Source organism: Calonectris borealis, chromosome 22, assembly GCF_964195595.1.
Source record: "Calonectris borealis chromosome 22, bCalBor7.hap1.2, whole genome shotgun sequence".
Taxonomy (NCBI): domain Eukaryota; kingdom Metazoa; phylum Chordata; class Aves; order Procellariiformes; family Procellariidae; genus Calonectris; species Calonectris borealis.
This window is the reverse complement of record NC_134333.1, coordinates 3530493-3547618: the sequence shown is the minus strand read 5'-3', so window position 1 is coordinate 3547618 and position 17126 is coordinate 3530493. Positions and strand designations below refer to the sequence as shown.

General features: G+C 54.1%; 1 pseudogene and 1 gene segment (V, D, J or C); one reads left to right on the top strand and one right to left on the bottom strand.

Moving 5' to 3' along the window:
* Positions 1-329: 329 nt before the first annotated feature.
* Positions 330-3472, bottom strand: LOC142091607 (olfactory receptor 6F1-like; annotated as a pseudogene).
* Positions 3473-9012: 5540 nt separating this feature from the next.
* Positions 9013-13063, top strand: LOC142091605 (T cell receptor alpha variable 26-2-like). The segment is given in 3 exon segments: positions 9013-9064; positions 9911-10194; positions 12750-13063. Coding segments are annotated over 3 exon segments (405 nt in total).
* The last annotated feature ends 4063 nt before the right edge of the window (positions 13064-17126 follow it).

The window sequence follows — 17126 nt, the reverse complement described above, 5'->3', positions numbered from 1 at the left end:
CCTTATGAAGTGGTCGCATGGACGCCCTTCACTGTCAGTGTGCAGAAAGAAGAGCTTTGGGAACATGATTCATCTGTTCTGGAATGAGAATGGGAAGGGGAAAATCAAGTGCCCTCTGGAAGTGCTAATGTCCCCCCAATGAGTGTGAAGAGAGGCTTGCTACCCAGCCAGCCTTTCACAGCCCTGCAGTCTGGGGACTTGGACAATCACATTAAGGTGTTTTCACAACAAAGCCCGAAATGGGTGGAACAAGGACTGTTAAAAACTGATGGGGGGTTTTAGATGTGGAAATGCCCTAACATATCTAGCATGAAGCATAGTCATTTGCATATTTTTAATTAAAAAAGTGCCTTCAGAAATGGATACAAGAATCTATATCGCAGAGAAAATGATTGATGACATCTGGCCCAGAGAACGTCAGCCTGGATGTCAGAAAGGCCAGCAGCAAGGTGGCCAGAAAGCCTCCCAGCCAGGAGCTGAGCACCAGCCGAGCAGAGAGGACACTGTTCATGAGGGAGCTGTATCCCAAGGGGTAGCGTGTGACTGGGTAGCGGTCACAGGCCATGAGAGAGAGGAGAAAACACTCAGTGGAGCCGAGGGAGAGAAGAAAGAACAACTGGAGGATGCAGACACCGAAGGAGATGGTCTGGCTAGTCCCTAGCATGACTCCTATGGCTTTGGGAACAACACCCATAGTGTACCAGATCTCCAGAAAGGCGAGACTACAGAGAAAAAGTACACTGGGGTAGGGAGGATGCTGTTCATCCACACGAGGGCTATGATGGATGCATTGCCCATGGCTGTCAGGGAGTACATCAGTGCAAATACCACCTCAGGGGAGACCCGGGAATGCCACATGCCTGGGAAGCCAAGAGGGATGAATTCTTCCACACTTGTCCCATTTGCAGTGTGCCCCCAAATGTTGAGGTTCATCTGCAAAGACAGGAAAGTCTCTGTGAGAGTTCGCATGCCTGTGCTGGTCCTTCAGATGCTACTGGTAGTGAAACAAAGCCATCATCCCTGAAAAAGTAGTTGGTGCAGAGCATGCGAAAACAGCATCTGCCCTAAGTTAAAATTGTCAGGGAAATCCTTTGCTGCAGAAACGTGTTTGGACAACTCGACCTGACCCTGAAGATCAGGCCTACACCATCAAATGAGCATGGAGAATTATTTATCAGATCGAGCGCAGGCATCTCCTTTAGAACACGGTGAATGCAATTGCTTCCATGAGACGAAAATCCCACTTAGGGAACTGTGGATGGCAGGCCGAGGGTCTCCAGCTCCGTGAAAGGCTGTTGCAGAGGAAGGCAATAACACACCTGCACTCTTCAGGGCAGGAAATACTGAGTTGCAATCTCAGCAAATGAGACTGAGGGAACAGAAAACTCTCATGACAATGTGGCGCTGGAAGAGATTTTCTCACCTCTTCAGCTGATCACAAGGGGTTCTGTGTGAGCCGGCACAGGCAGGACGCAGGAACAACCACAAAACCAGGGGTGAAATGCAAAGCGAAAATTCATTTTCATTACCTCGCCAACCGGGGGATCCCCGAAGCAGCACCTGGGACGCAGGCACTGCGGAGCTCAGTCCGTGCTGGAGGATCAATGAACCTGCTGGTTTCGCCTGTGTATCAGGGATTTGCGCAGGCGTAGTTTACCACGGTGCTTTGATCTTTCCCACAGCAGGGCAGGCATCTCAAGCATGTTCGATAGGTGCCTCTAGGTCTATCACAGGCCTATGTTATCTAAACACAGATGTCCCACTTGTCCTACACGCAGGGCTAAACAATGGTTAGTATCATACATGTGTTTTTCGACACACCAGCTGCAAGTCACTCGAGCGTGTTTACAATCCTCCTCGCCGATCTTCCGTTATTTTCCCACAGTTTCCAACTGAGATGGCAGCAGCACAGGGCAGCAGGCTAGCATGACAGTCATTACTCAAGGACTCGTGGTCTCGTACATTTGCTTTCTTCCAAGGCTCAGCACAGGAAGCTTTTGCAAATACCTCCATTACCTCCACTGATGTCTCCTTCTCAGCATAGCTACTAGGGGTAAGGCTCACCTCTTTGTAATTTTGCCATCTCAGAGTCAGGGGAAGGACTTCTGCCGACCAAGTTGGAAGATGTATGATGAAATACTCTTATCTCAGCTCCTCAGCTTACCCCCCTTCCTTGGACAGAGAAAAGGCACTTGGGAGAGAGTCATGGCTCATCTTGCCTCATATACAGGGCTAAAAGCCCTCTAGAAGTGCCAGGTTGCCTCTGAGGACTAAGGCAGGAGTCTAGCGAGCAGCTTGGATGGATGTTGGGCGTCTCAACTTGGGCAGAGATATCCATGCCTCAGTGATTGAGGGCAAAATTCTCTGAGCTGGATCCCCCCCAGGGTAGCTCTGCTGAGAAGCCAGGTGAACCGAAGGGTTTCATCTATGCCCTCCCTGCAGACAGGGGGGGATTCTTGATCAGTTCTCTAGGGGAGAACCGATCTCATCCTCAGGTAGGTATCTAAGACAGGTGGAGCTGAACCACCACCGCAAGGATCCCTTTCCCTCCTTTCTTCCTCCTTAGGAGTTGACATACCAGAAATCTCATGTGGCTAAAGAGCAGAGAAATCCCCCTTAATCTGGCTCTCCTTAAACGTGCAAGGCATTGGAAGTCTGTGCTAGAGGGCTTGGGCAGGCTTCATTCACCAGCGTAGCCAATGGAAATGATCCAAACAACATCTCTTCATGCACCATCCCCCAGATGAAGCCTTGGTCCCCTTGGCTGAGGGAGAACATTGGAAAGAGGTTGATTTCTTGGAGGAGCTCTGGAGGCCGTGATGTCAGGAGAAGTGTGGATGAGCAGCTTGCCGACTCACTTCAAGCTGTACACAGTGGCCCGACGTTGTTTCCTCTCCATCCACCTGGTAGGTACCCACAGCTTGTGCTCCCGATGTTCTTTCCCCCTGACAGCCACCACTGTACTTCCACAAAGGGGGCTTTGTGTGCACACACACGGTGTAAACTCCCTCCAGTTTAGCTCCATCTAGTGAGAGTATACACCAAAGAGCCACCAGCATCGTGAGCATAAAAACATCCCCACACCCACCTCATTAACGCACTGAAGCTCAAACTGGCCGCACCGAGGAGGCGGTTTTCTGTTCCCCGCTGTGTGCCACAGGGAGTTGGATCTCCGGGGATCTCATGGGTTTGCTGGAGATGGGTGATGCTCTCTCTTCACACCGGCCAACCTAAGAACAGCAGTGCCATTCTCTGAAGTGGCTGTCAGGCTGGGTGTTTGCCTCCTGCCTGCAGCTGGGGTGTGTGAACCTTGTCAGGAGCTCCGTGCTCTCTTGCGTGGCCCCTTGCTGACAGGCGGGAGACGTCTGAAACAGCCACGTCCCAAGAGACTGGAAACGTCAAGTATTTGGTGCTGGATATTCCTGTGGTCCTGAAACCTCCAGGGTGGAGATAACTAAAGGCAACTGTGGACACTGGAATAGAGAGAGAGTAAGGTAAGGGATTGACCTACCTCATTTCCGAGCCTCTATCTGCAGCTAAGGCCTAAGTCTTCAGTCTTCCTTGAAGTGAAGATCTAAGTAAAGATCTAAGCGCAAAGTCAGACAAGACATGAGTCAGGGGAAATTGATCTCCCTTGCCTCCAGAGCAGGTGTCTGCAGGTGAGCTGCTCATCTTTGCTCCGTTGATCGTCAGCGGAGAGAAATAGGCACTGTCAAACCTCCGTTCACCCTGTCTCGTACAGATCAGGCAATCCATGCCTACCAGCATCTATTTTTCTTCTGTTCACACTCAAGATAGACTAGACAGCTGGCTTAAACAACACAAACACACACAAGTCTCAACCTCTAGGCATCTAGAGTTAGTGGAGAAGACTCGCACCCAAACGGAGGCTGTGTACACTGTCCAGGGCCACCGCACAGGAGTTGGACTTGACAGAGTCATCTTCTGCAAGTCCTGTGTCCAAGGCTTCAGTGTGGTTGAGGGGAGACTGATATGTACTTGGCGTGAGGGGGAGATGCAGTTGGTGAGAGTAACGTGCCCCACTGGAGCCCTTTCACCCCCACAAAAGCCCTTTCCCTGCTCACTGTCTGTCCCTGAGTACCGTGGACATGGATATGGGCTTTAGCCATGGATGGGGGTGCTTGGAAGGCTAAGTAGGTGTGGGCTTACTTATTGTTCGGTGAGGATGGGGACCTGGTGACAAATGATTGGGAAAAGGCTGACGTACTCAATGCCTATTTCTCCTAATTTTTTACTGGTATGGCTTCTCCTCAGGCCTACCACAGCCCCGAGCCTTCACACGGACTCTATGAGAATGAAGCAGCACCCACAGCAGAAGCAGAAACAATTAACGAGCTCTTACTATTATTTGGACATACACAAATTCATGGGACCACATGGGATGCATCCAAGGGTGTTCAAGGAGCTGACTGGACAGTCCCTACTCAGTCCCTGGAAGGAAGATGGAGCAAATAATCTCAGAAGCCATTGCTTGACTCATGAAAGGCAAGAAGGGGGTTGGGAGCAGCTCACCTGGGTTTACCGAGGGCAAATCATGCCTCACCAACCTCATTGCTTTCTGTGAGGAGGGGACTGGCACTGTGGGGAAGGGGAGGGCACTGGCTGTGGTGTACCTTGACTTTAGCAAGACCTTTGCCATGCCCTCATGGGTGCACACACATGCACCCCTAGACACACGCAGAGGTATGCGCACTCACAGGCACACACACAGATATGTTTGCTGTTGGGGAATTTTTATGGTACCCTTTGAGGCAAATTAAATACACGCTTTTGCTTAGATTTGAAGAAAAAAAACCACCAAATGATCAAGGTCTTGGACAGAGTCCTACCCCCATAAGCAGTTCTGCAAAGAGTCTGCAAAGATGTGTCAGGAGCCAGTTCCTTATGTGCACTGGCACCAGCACCGATCCTGTGAGCGTTGGCATGGGGCACTTCAGCCTGGCCTTGGGTCTGTCCTCCAGCACCAGCTCTGCTGCCCAAAGGTGGCCACTGAGCATTCACATTCCAGATTGCTACAAGACAATGTGCAGCTGTTTCCTATCTCATCACCAAGGGAAACTGCACCCCCTCACAGGGAATCCTTCTGGCTCTGGCATTCCTGCTGCCACCACTTTAACCCCTTCTGCGTTTCGGCCTTCTTGTTCTCTGCGGCAGATCATTGCTTGGTCACCAATTGTCACTGCTGAGCAGTTACAATTTGAACTTCCCCTTCAGTGCACACACAAATTCACACACACGGGCACAACCACACGCTTGAGCTTACACGCACCCAAAGAACAACTCATACGTGTGCACTTGTAAAGAGGTGTGTGCACACACGGGTCAAAAGGAGCCCATGTGCACACCAACATGCACAGCCACGCCCCATACCAACATGTACGCACAGATATTCAAACACACCTGCTTATACATATGCATGCTCCTACACGCATGCATTTGCATACAGATCTACATGCGTGCTCCTCTACACAGAGGCACACACACAAAAGCACACATCTACACACACCTATGCCCACACAATTACATATATGCAGACCAGCCACACACATTCATGCTCCCCTGCACAAAGACACCTGCGTGGGCTAAAACACGTACACACTCATGGACACAATTGCCCAAACACACACACACATAGAACATTTGTGCACACCCATGTTTGCATGTGCATTACCACAGGCACACACATGTATGTGCAAATGCACACATGAGCACAACCAGATGGACACGTACGTGAGCACGATCATGCACACACCACTGAGAACCAGGAATCCTGACACCAGCCCTCAGCCCCTCTAGATGACTCTAGGCAAGTCCTTCAGACCCTACAGTTAAGGCAACGCATCAGTCACTGGCCAGTCCCATCAGCTTTCATGAGCTCAAGGGTTTGGCAGTGGTTCAGTCAGCAGTTTAGTCACTGTAAGACGGACAGAAATCACAGCAGAGTCGAAGCTGTCATGGCCTTTCCAGACATTGAGCTTCTCCGTGTCTCAAGTCTGTGTGTGAAGGATAATACAAAAACTAGAGAACATCCCCATTGCTACAGCCCCCCAAAGAATTCCCATATTACAAGGAAAAGAAAAAAATTCCTGCAGAGTTAGAAGCTCCTATCTGACCTTAATGATGTCCTCAAGTGTCTGGGACCAGTCCCCGTGTTTCCCAGGAACGTGTTTCCCAGGCACATTGCGCAATCTCCATCCTGAGAGGTGTTCGAGGATGGACCGAATGTGACCTTGAGCAACCTGATCTAATGGGATCTGTTCCGATCAAGGCGGTGATCTAGGTGACCTCTGGAGGTCCCTTCTCACCTACATTCTGACTCTGTGAGTCCCCAACATCCCTGCCCTCCCTGACCTCTTCACGCCCATGGGCACATTTGTCCTCACATCCTCTTTGCCTCAATAGAACTTTCAGGCATTACGCTATGTTCAGTTTTGGGCCCCTCACTACCAGAAGGACATTGAGGTGCTGGAGCGTGTCCAGAGGAGGGCAACGAAGCTGGTGAAGGGCCTGGAGAACAAGTCTTATGAGGAGCGGCTGAGGGAACTGGGACTGTTTAGTCTGGAGAAGAGGAGGCTGAGGGGAGACCTCATCGCACTCTACAACTACCTGAAAGGAGGTTGTAGTGAGGTGGGTGTTGGTCTCTTCTGCCAAGTAACTAGCGATATGACAAGAGAAAATGGCCTCAAGTTGCACCAAGGGAGGTTTATATTGGACATTAGAAAAATTTCTTTACTGAAAGAGTGGTCAAGCCTTGGAACAGGCTGCCCAGGGAAGTGGTTGAGTCACCATCCCTGGAAGTATTTAAAAGACGTGTAGATGAGGCGCTTAGGGACATGGTGTATTGGGCATGGTGGGGTTGGTTTGGCAGTTGGGCTCGATGATCTTAGAGATCTTTTCCAACCTTAATGATTCTATGCTCTGACTACCGAGAGGCAGCTGAAGGGAGGCTCTCAGCCTCCTCACTCCCATCCACAGGACACCAGTGGCTGCTGTTTCCAGCCCCTGAGCTTGAGACAGCTCTGGGAAGCTGCTACATCTCCTGGGTTAAGGCCCTGCAGCTGTCCCAGGCTGCACCTGGCAAGTGCATCCTTATTCTTGCTGAGGTGTCCTTGCTGTAGCACGGGGAGACAATGATCTGCCCATGCAGAGCCACTGAGCACTCTTAGCCCGGGTGAGACCCTGAGCGGCCAAGGCAGAGCAGTGGAACATGACAGTGCCAGGGTGCAGGGCTGGCAGGATTGGCCGTGGTGCTCCTGGGTGCATGGGGCTGGCTCTGGGCTGCTTTGGGGGTCAAGGGGAGACCTATTTAATCTGGGGAGGGCCTCTGGGTTGCTTGGCACAGCTAAGCCCATTGCAGTGGCAGGTACCTCTTGTCACAGAGATCTGAGCTGCCACCTCCCCATGCACAACCTTGGACACTCCTGCAGCTCTTGTGGAGTGCAAGGGGCCATCCAAGGGAGGGACCTGACACCTCTGCCCCTGGCTGGGGCACAGGGCTAGCCAAGCTCTGGCCTTGGTGTTCATGGAGGTGCACCAGGTAGCCTGGAAATCTCTGCTCTGAGGACCTCTGGACACTGCCCCACCCTGGCCATGGGCCCAGACCTGAGATGCTAAACACTGAATGGCAGCCCTATCCCTCCTTCCACAGATTCCTTGTGTGATCCCTACTCCTTTCCCCATGTATTTCTGAATGGATAGAGTGAACATTAACTTTGGCTCCATCCACCTCCCGTGACATCCAAACTGTGCTAAAGGCCAGTTGGTGGGGGCACCAGCCTCAATGAGAGGGTGGTGATCTTCCTTCACATGGCGTTCCTCACTGTGACCCATTTCTCCCCCATCCTCACCTCCTATGTGTGCATCATCTCATCTGTCCTGAGGGTCCTCTTTGCCTTAGGCAAGTGTCTTACCTTCTCCACCTGCACCGCCTACCTCAATGTAGAGACCAGCTATTATGTGCCCAAGGTCTCAGGTACCTGAGGACAGGATCCCAGAACCCCGTGCACAGCAGGGCTCCTGACTTCTGCACCACAAAGATGCCCCCCTTGAATGCCCTCACATTCACCCTGAGGACTCAGGAGATGAAAGCTGACCTCACCAGGTTGTCTGGTGGGAGGGGGCTGGGCCAGAGTCAGTAGCTATTTCCCCTCTCCATGAGACAGCTGTGGACTGAGGAAGAGGAGGGAGGATCGTGGGCTTGTGAGTCATGATGCCAGCTGGGGAGAGAAGCTGCCTGAGAAAGTGCTGGAAAGGAGGGCTGCGTTTCTTCTTGTGTTTGAGAGGGAGGAAGGATCCATCTGACTCCAGAAAGGTGCTGTTTCTCTCCCAGATCCCATCTCTCCCAGCAGCACTGATGTCTCCTCTTACACGTTCAGCTTCTCCCCTTTACTTGTTCCACCTCCCCTGCTCCCACAACCACCTCCCCTGCTCGCCCTCCTTGCCCCGAGAACTGCCCTTCAGCACTTGGTTCTTCCTGCATTTTTGCCTGACAGCCGACACCGCCATTGCATCCCCTGGAGACTTTTCTCTTGATGGATGAGAGCATCCAGCAGAACCCCGTGCTTTTCCTTCCAGATCGACTTTTAAATGCCCGATTTTCCAATGAGACATTTCGAGAAACTCAGAGCGTTGTCAAGATAGCACGTACTCAACTTCCAAAACTTCCTGCCATGCCCTGTTGCTGCGCCGTTCTCCTTCCCCTTTGGCTCCTTCCAGAGCACCGGCGTCCCCGTGGCCGAGGTGCGGGTGCTGGGGAGTCCTTGCTGGAGGAGGGGAGAGCCCATTCCCCGGGAGAGCAACTTGTGCCCCTGCAGAGCCACCGAGCCCTCTCAGCCCGGGCGAGACCCCGAGCGGCGCCGGCGCAGGGCTCAGCCCCGGGGCGGAGCTGGCGGCGGCGGAGAGGAGAGGAGGCGGCGGAGAGGAGGCGCCGCGGCCGGAGCAGAGAGCCGGGGCTGGCGGGGGGCAGCGAGGCGCGGGCGGCGGAGCGGCGGGATGCGGCGGTGCCGGGGCGCAGGGCTGGCGGGGCTGGCCGCGGTGCTCCTGGGTGCGCGGGGCTGGCGGTGGTGGATGGGGCCGGGGCTGTGCCCGGGCTGCTCCCCAGGGAGCCCAGCGCCAGCTCTTCCCTCTCCTTCTTCGACGTCTCTTTCCCCCTCCCTGCCTCTCTGCCATCTCTCGTCCCCCTTTCCAAACCCGCCGAGTCCCCTCTTCCTGGGCTCCCTATTTTTCCATCATCTCTGTCGGTACGAGCCTTCTTGCACGTATCCCTGCTTTTCCATGCTCCCTCTCCTTCCCCTGTGCATTCAGCGGTTCTTATTGCCCTGAATATAGCCCTCTGGCCTTCACTGTAACAACCCCTCTCCCTGTCTGCTCTTTATCCATTTATCCACCCATCTTTTGACCTGTCTCGCCACGCATCTACCATCCCTAAGCCCCCTTCATACTATCTGAGACCCCTCTCTCATCTCTCCCTCTGCTTCCTTCATACCTGTAAGCACGTTTGCTTTCCTGCACCATGCCGTTATTCTATACATCCTCTCATCCCCCTGTGCATTCAGCATTTATTCTTCTTCTGAATTCAGCCCTCCTTCCTTCACTGTAACACACTCAACTCCCCTGATTCCTCTCCCTCTCGCCACCCATCCATCCATGCACTTGACTTTCATTCTATCTCTGCATGCACCAATTCCAAATGCCCCCCCAGAATTCTCCCCTTGCTCCACACACCCACACCAGGATCACTCTCCATCCCTGTTGATGGGCACACGTCCCCATCCGTTCCAGTCTGGCTCTGTCTCACTGCCGCTCTTCCTGACGGTTTCTCTGGGAAAAGAGCCATCAGAGCTGGGCGATCTTTGGTGATCTTTGGCCTTTCCTTCTCCTTTCTCGGCAGTGGCTGCGGGCAGAGCCCAGGTGCAGCAGGAGCCGTCGGCAGAGACCACCGAGGGCACCGGCATCGCCATCAACTGCTCACACCCCAACATACAGTCTTATGACTACATCTACTGGTACCGTCAGCTCCCGGGCCGAGGCCCCAAACTTCTCGTGAGAGGTCTTAAAGGGTCCAAGGAGCTGCAGGAGCCGCCGGGGCGGCTGTCGGTGGCGGCAGACCGCCGGTCCAGCGCCCTGTGGCTCGCCCGGCCCCGGCGCGGGGACGCGGCGGTGTATTACTGCGCCGTGGGAGACACGGGGAGAGGAGCCGGGGCTGCGGCCGGGCACGAACCGCCGCGGGCGGGGCCGGGCGTGTGTGTCGGGGGCGGGGGGACAGCCCCGGGCGGGCCCGCCAGGGGGCGCTGCCGCTCCGCCCGCCGGGGCCGCCCCGCCCCGCCCCGGGGCGGTTCCCCCGCCCCACCGGCACCGGCCCCGGCCCCGGCCCCGCCGAGCCCCGCAGTCCCCGCGCCCCGCAGCCTCGGTCCTTCCCTGTCCCTGTCTCTGCTCCTTCCCCTGAACACCCCATGTCTTGCACAACCCCAAAATACTTTTTCACTCCACCCGTAAGGAGTCTGATCCCCCTGTGGGCAGAAACACCCCCAGTTTATGCGATGATCTCCTCACCCTTCTGGCAGGCGTCATCCCCAGACAAGGGGTCGGTCACACTACCCTGAGGGTCAGTGAGAAGACTGCGGTAAAGAGGGTTGTGCTGGACGTCCTCCTGCCAACGAGCAGCCGTGTGTCTGTCTCTGGGTGGGACGTTGACAGCAGTGCTGTTCCCAGAGACATTTCCCTTGAAGGGCCTCATCTGTGGTCTGGGGAGAAGGGAGAGAAACCCCTGTGGGCACAGGGCGTCAGGCACCTGGATCTAGGTGCCTTTGGTTCTTCCTCCTCTCAGACACTGGCGAGGGACAAGGAGCACATCGGGGCTGCGAAGGGACCTGTCTCCATCTCCGAGAGAGGTGGGTGCAGGCCCCTGCCTCTGGCTGGGCACTGGATGGCAGGAGAAGTTCACCATGGACACTCCTCCCTGGCTGGGGGCTGGCTGGGCTGGTTGTGATCTCCGGGAGGAGCAAAAAGCAGGAAAACTGCCTGCAGCCTCCTATTGCCTGCCAGCAGACTGCTTGATCTCTTCCTTCAGGCTCCTACGGGAACTTTCAGGTGCCCCAGGCCCCTTTGGCCATGAGACCTGGAGCTGAGAGGCAGCGCTTCTACACCAGGGTATGTCTGCCTGAGAGGATGCTCCAGCACCTTCTGACCTGGAGGGCTGAGAAAAGCCCAGCTGTGGCCTGACTGCCCAAACATGAACCTCCCACTGCTGAACAACCTCCCCTTGGCCCTTGCAAACCTGGAACACAGTGAGGGTCACAGTTTGGGGTCTTTCCTTGGCCTGAGCACTTCAACAACTTTAATTTCTCACCCTACAGAGCAGGGTGGCAGAGGTGTGGAGTCCCAAGGGCGCCTGACGCAGAAGAATCTCTTCTTCATTCCCTCCCATCAGCTAATTACACACACTGCCAAGATCCCCCATGAGCCTTCTCTTCCCCAGGCTGAACACTGCAGACCTCTCAGCATGTCCTCATAGGGAAGATGCTCCAGTCCCTGTACCATTTCGCTGGGCTCGCTCCAATATCTTTCTTGTACTGGGGAGCCCAGAACTGGACCCAGCACTCCAGAGGTGGCCTCACCAGCGCTGAGTAGAGAGGAAGGATCAGGTCCCTTGTCCTGCTGGCAATGCTCTTGCTACTGCAGCCCAGCACGCTGTTGGCCTTCCTTGCCACGGGGGTGCATTGCCACAGCAGACTCAGGAACACCCCCAAGCCCTGAAACTGAGTGGGACAAGCAGTGAGTATTCAGGAGAAGTATCCCAGCTGCTTGTCCAGATCTTGCTCTTCCTCAGCATGCCCCAATGACCACTGTTGGAGAAGGGGGCTCTTGGTAGGAGACGTGACTGCTCCTGCGGTTTAACCTCCTAGCCAAAGAAGCCCAAAGAGGGAAAATGTCTTCCTAGCCCTGCATCTGGGGATCAGTGAAAGCCTCAACGTGTGAGCAAGACCCATCAGCCAGGCACTGGGCAAGATTCCCTGTCCAACCTCTTGAGCTGTCCCCCTGCTTTTGAGATCTCTCCTCCAGCTCTGGGGACTCACCAGTGCTTGGCTGGGGGAGTGTCCCTGTGTCCCTGAGTCCCTCTGGGTTCTCTGCCCAACAGAAAGATGCTGGTGGCTGCCGTTCTCGGATCCAGTTTGTCCCCCTCTGCACACGTCTCATCTACACGAAGGTGGATGAGAAGCCCCATTCCCACCTGGATGGGGTAAGAATGATGACATTTGGATCCCATCTGGAGGTGGAATTCAGGTCTGTCTTCATCCTCAGCTGTACACAAAGACCTCTGAGGGTGGATTCAGGATCTTGCAGGAGATGCAGGACATCTGGGAGGGCAAACAAAAAATAAGTTGCAATATGGGGGTGCAAACTAACTCCTTCCAGAATGACATTTTATGTGACCCGAGTGCTTTTTCACACCCACCTTACATCTGAAACTGGTTGGACTTTTGGCCAATCTTTCCCTTTTCCTTCATGTTTGTAACATCTCCGCTGTCCTGGAAAGGGAATGCCATGGCTTAGCATTGCTGCAGGTGTTGCAGGGAGACACTTCAAAGACTGAGCTCAACATGGGGTTTCCTCCCAAAGCCTTGACTCCAGAGACCCAGTTTTCTCTGGGGACAGGAGCCCTTCGGTGTCCCGAGGAACTCGCTCACCTGAGCAAGTTCAGCAGAGGCCACTGTCGGGGCATGTGGAAGGTGAGAGCTGCTGGTTCACTAAGGCTGTCAGACCAAGTCCCTTTTCCTTTCAAAGGGAAGAAGAAGTAAAAGGGAAAGTGATAAACAAAGCACACAGGGACACCAATCTCTGAGGAAGTGATAAGGGAGACAAGGAGGGAGACCAGAGCTCTGCAGCCTCTAATTGAGGGGCCATTAGGGAACTATCGGTGTGGCTCTGAAGTGGGTCAGGCTGAGCTTTGTAAGTGACAAGAGGTGACAAGAGGAACCTGAGGATTTGGGATGTCTGAGGGGGGTCCTGCAGGACTAGGCAACACTTGTTAAGGCATGCTTAGGGGAAGGGTCAACGGTGGGGGGGAGAGGGGGGACTGGGGAGGAGCAAGGGGAGGCAATAGAGAGGAGGAAGGATAAAAGGAGGTATCTGCACCTCAGCAGGGGCTGGTCAGTGCCCTTGTTGGGATGAGCCCTGCGCCTGATCACCACAGTCCCCCTGCCTTCTTATTAAACCCTTTCTTAACCATCCTTCTGTGCAACTTCCCATGCGTGAGGGCCAGGAACTGGAGAGACTGGTGTGAAAGAGCGATGTGGGTGCCAGCAACTGGGCAACCAACCAATGGCCATGGGGATTGTAGGCCTGGATGCCAGCAGCTGGATGGACCAGGGTGTGTGTAGCAAGGTCTAAGTGCCAGCAAGTGGAGAGGAGGTCACTGGTCACAGGACCTGTCGGTCTCTGTGCCAGCAGCTGGAGGGACTGGGGTGTAAGCAAGGTCCGGGTGCCAGCAACTGGAGAAAGAAGAACACGTCACAGGGCTCATACCTCTTGCTGTCACCAACTGGAGGGACCACATCTCACGTGTCTGTGTGAGAGGTCAAAGGACTGGTGACTGGAGGCACCTCAGTGCGTTTCTCATTTTTCCAGGCTCTTCTCTATGGTGTCCAGTGACAGGAGAAGAGGCATTTGGCACCACCTGAAACAGAGGAGGCTCTCTCTGAACACCAGGAAACACTTTTTCACTGTGAGGGTGAGGGAGCGCTGGCACAGGATGCCCGCACAGGTTGTGGCGTGTTGTGGTTTAACCCGGCAGGCAGCCAAACACCACACAGCTGCTCGCTCACTCCCTCCCCACACAGTGGGATGGGGGAGAGAATGAGGTTGAGGTAAAGACAGAAGAGGAAGGGGTAATAATAATAATAATAATAATAATAATAATAATAATGGTAGAATATACAAAATGAATGATGCACAATGCAATTGCTCACCACCCACCAACTGATACCCAAGCAGCGATCGCTACTTTCCGGACCACGCCTCCTAGTTCCTATACTGAGCATGACGTCATATGGTATGGAATACCCCCTTGGCCAGTTGGGGTAGCTGTCCTGGCTATGCTCCCTCCCAGCTCTTGTGCACCTGGCAGAGCATGGGAAGCTGAAAAGTCCTTCACTACCGTAAACACTACTTACCAACAACTAAAAACATCCCTGTCTTATCAACATTCTTCTCATACTAAATCCAAAACACAGCACTAGGAAGAAATTTTCCTCTACCCCAGCCGAAAGCAGGACATGGAGTCTCCATCCTTGGAGGTATTCAAAATCCATCTGCACATGGTCCTTTGCAACCCGCTCTAGGTCACCCTTCCTGAGGTGGGGTTTAGATCTGCTGACCTCCAGAGGTCCCTTCCAAATTTACCAATTCTGTGTTTCTGCAACACAAGGCATGAGGAGGGTCTGAGAGAACTGGCCTTCTTCAGCCTTCAAAAGAGAAGCTTAAGAAAGAGCTTTTTGATCCTTCTAACAGTTGACTGAGGATGAAGGGCCAGATGGAGCCAAACTCTGCTTGAGCACAGAGATAGAGCAAAGGGCAAAGGACACGATCTGGAACAGGGGAAATTCCTACTAGAAATTTGGAATTGTGGTTTTTTTAACAATGAGGGTGGAGCATGTGTGTAGATAGATCCCAGTAAGAATGGGACTCTGGCTCCACAGAGAGTTCATTAAAATACCATTGATTGGAGGTAACACAAGAAGGTCAAGGGGGATAGCATGCATGACGTTATGCCCTTTCAGATGCTGGGAACCCTGAGTTTTGGAGCATAAGCTGGGGTTGAGCACATAATGCAAATCCTGCCCATGCTGAGATTCACTGGCATTGTCATCTTTGAAGTTTTCATGGGATTTTCTTGGAAATAAACCACTCCTGATTTCTACTGTTGAGCAAAAGGACATTTGTATGAAAACACGGTGCTTCACTCCTAGGTCAAGGCAAGGACGTGTTAGTGGCAACGTTGCCCAGTTTGCCAAGTGATATATACAGCTCAGCACCGCACAGCTCCGTGCCTGCTCAGGTCAGGTTAACTTAACGGTAATGAACAGTTTGTTATCTCTGCCACGACTGGGGCACGGGATCACCCTTTCAGCTCTGGGTGCGGGGCTGCCCTATCCCCACCCCTCGCAGTGCAGCACTCCAATGAGTGCCCCATGGGCTCCCTGGGAGTAGGGGGTGACCCCCTGATCCCTCATCCTGTTCCCTGCTGACCCCTCACCCTTTCCGCTAGAGTAGGAGTAGGTTCTCCTTGTCATCCTGGGTTGGTGGCATCTAACAGCAGTGCTGGAGCCAGGTTCCTCTCTCGCACCAGAACAGGACACAGCCAGAGACCCTGGGCTGCTGCACAGCAGGGTTCATCTCTTGTTTTGGGGGATTTGGGGCAGAGGCGATGTTCCCAGGCAGCTGAGGAAAGAAAGGGGAGACGTGAGAGAAACAGAAGAGACTTCTGTTCCCAGAAGAAATAACAACGTCCCCAGAGAGCTGAGGACCCCAGGGGAAGATGTGAACCCCCAGTGGGGAAGAAAGCCCTGACCTCCCAAATGGCCTGGCAGTGGGTGTGCAGAAGAGCAGGCGATTCTAGCTGGGGAGGTGAGGACTCCACTGCGAGCTGACCGGGAACAGCCCCTTCCCACGACTGTTGCCCCCAGACCCCCAGGGCCCCCGTTGTGGAAATGTGCAGTTGCCGTTGGCTGGGGGAGCCACAGGTGGTGCTGCTGGAGGAGGGAGAAACCCAGAAGGAGCATTTCAGGCACAGCAAGAACAGATCCTTTCTCTTCCCCGCTTCTTCCGTTGCTCCCCCAGCAGAGTCGTTTCCGGCAGCTCTGTTCTCTCGTTTTCTGACTCTCTCTCGCTCAGCAAACAGGCAGGTTGGTCTCGGCATGCCCCTCGGATATCTCGTCCTCGCTGCCTTCCTGGGGCAACGGCTGGGTAAGTCCTGGCTTTTCATCAATGCAGACTTCATCTTCCCCCCAGGAAACCCTCGCCAAGCCTTATCAGGACCATGTGGGGAACTACTCCTGAATTACAGGAAAACGCTGGGAAATGTCACCTCACATTTGTGGGTTTGCACCGGTTCTCTCAAGACGCCTTTGCTGTTGGAAAGGAGAGAGGAGAGGAGAGGAGAGAGACCTCAGACCCCTTCTCCTGCTTTTCTTTCCCTTTCAATCCATTTCTCTCTGCCTCTCTCTTCTGATCCTCCTGCTGTCACTACAGGAGATCTCAGCTGTCGCTGCACTCCCATATTTTTCCCTTTCCAAACACAAATTACCAGATCCTGTCAATGCTGCTACCGGGACCTTAAAGCCCTCATCCCATGGACATTAATAGGGTGCCCCAGTCTACCTCCTGGCTGGCATATGTCTGCCATGGCCTCCAGTTTTCTGCTTGTTATCAACACAGCCAGGGCTCCCTCTTTCTACCATTCAGCTCAGCTTTGTATGTATTCAGGCACCCAGGAGCCCTTGGAGATGACAGCGATGGGGAAGGAACTCCATGGGCCCCTCAGCCTGCTGGAGGGCTGCTGGTCCCAGCACACAAAGGTCAGGCATGACAGGCTGTTCCCTGGTCCTCTGGGCAGTAGGAGCAGGAGCAGGGACACAGCACAGCTCTCCTCAGGGTCCACGCTGGGCTGAGAGCTCCAAGCTCCTGCCCAGAACCACTCTCCTCTGGCTGTCCCCAGGCCTCAGGATTTTCCTGCAGGGCAAGGGACAGGGAACCTTCTCCACCAGGGCTTTGCATCCACTCCTGGTTTGCTTCCCGGAGCCTTTCCCTGCAGAGCTGCTGACCTTCACTTTCTTCCAGGCACCATGGGGCAGACCACCGTCACCCAGCAAGAAGGACAAGTCACAGTAGAGGAGAGAGACACCTTCCAAACAACCTGCACATACCAGGTCTCTGGCTTTTATGGCTTGCTCTGGTACCAGCAGAGGAAAGGCCAAGCCCCACAGCGTATCTCACACCATGCAGCAGCTGGCCCCAAGCGCAATGGCCGTCTCACCACGCTGCTGAACACCACGGGGAAATACAGCCTCCTGCAGCTGGAGGAAGTCGAGGTCTCTGACAGTGCCTTG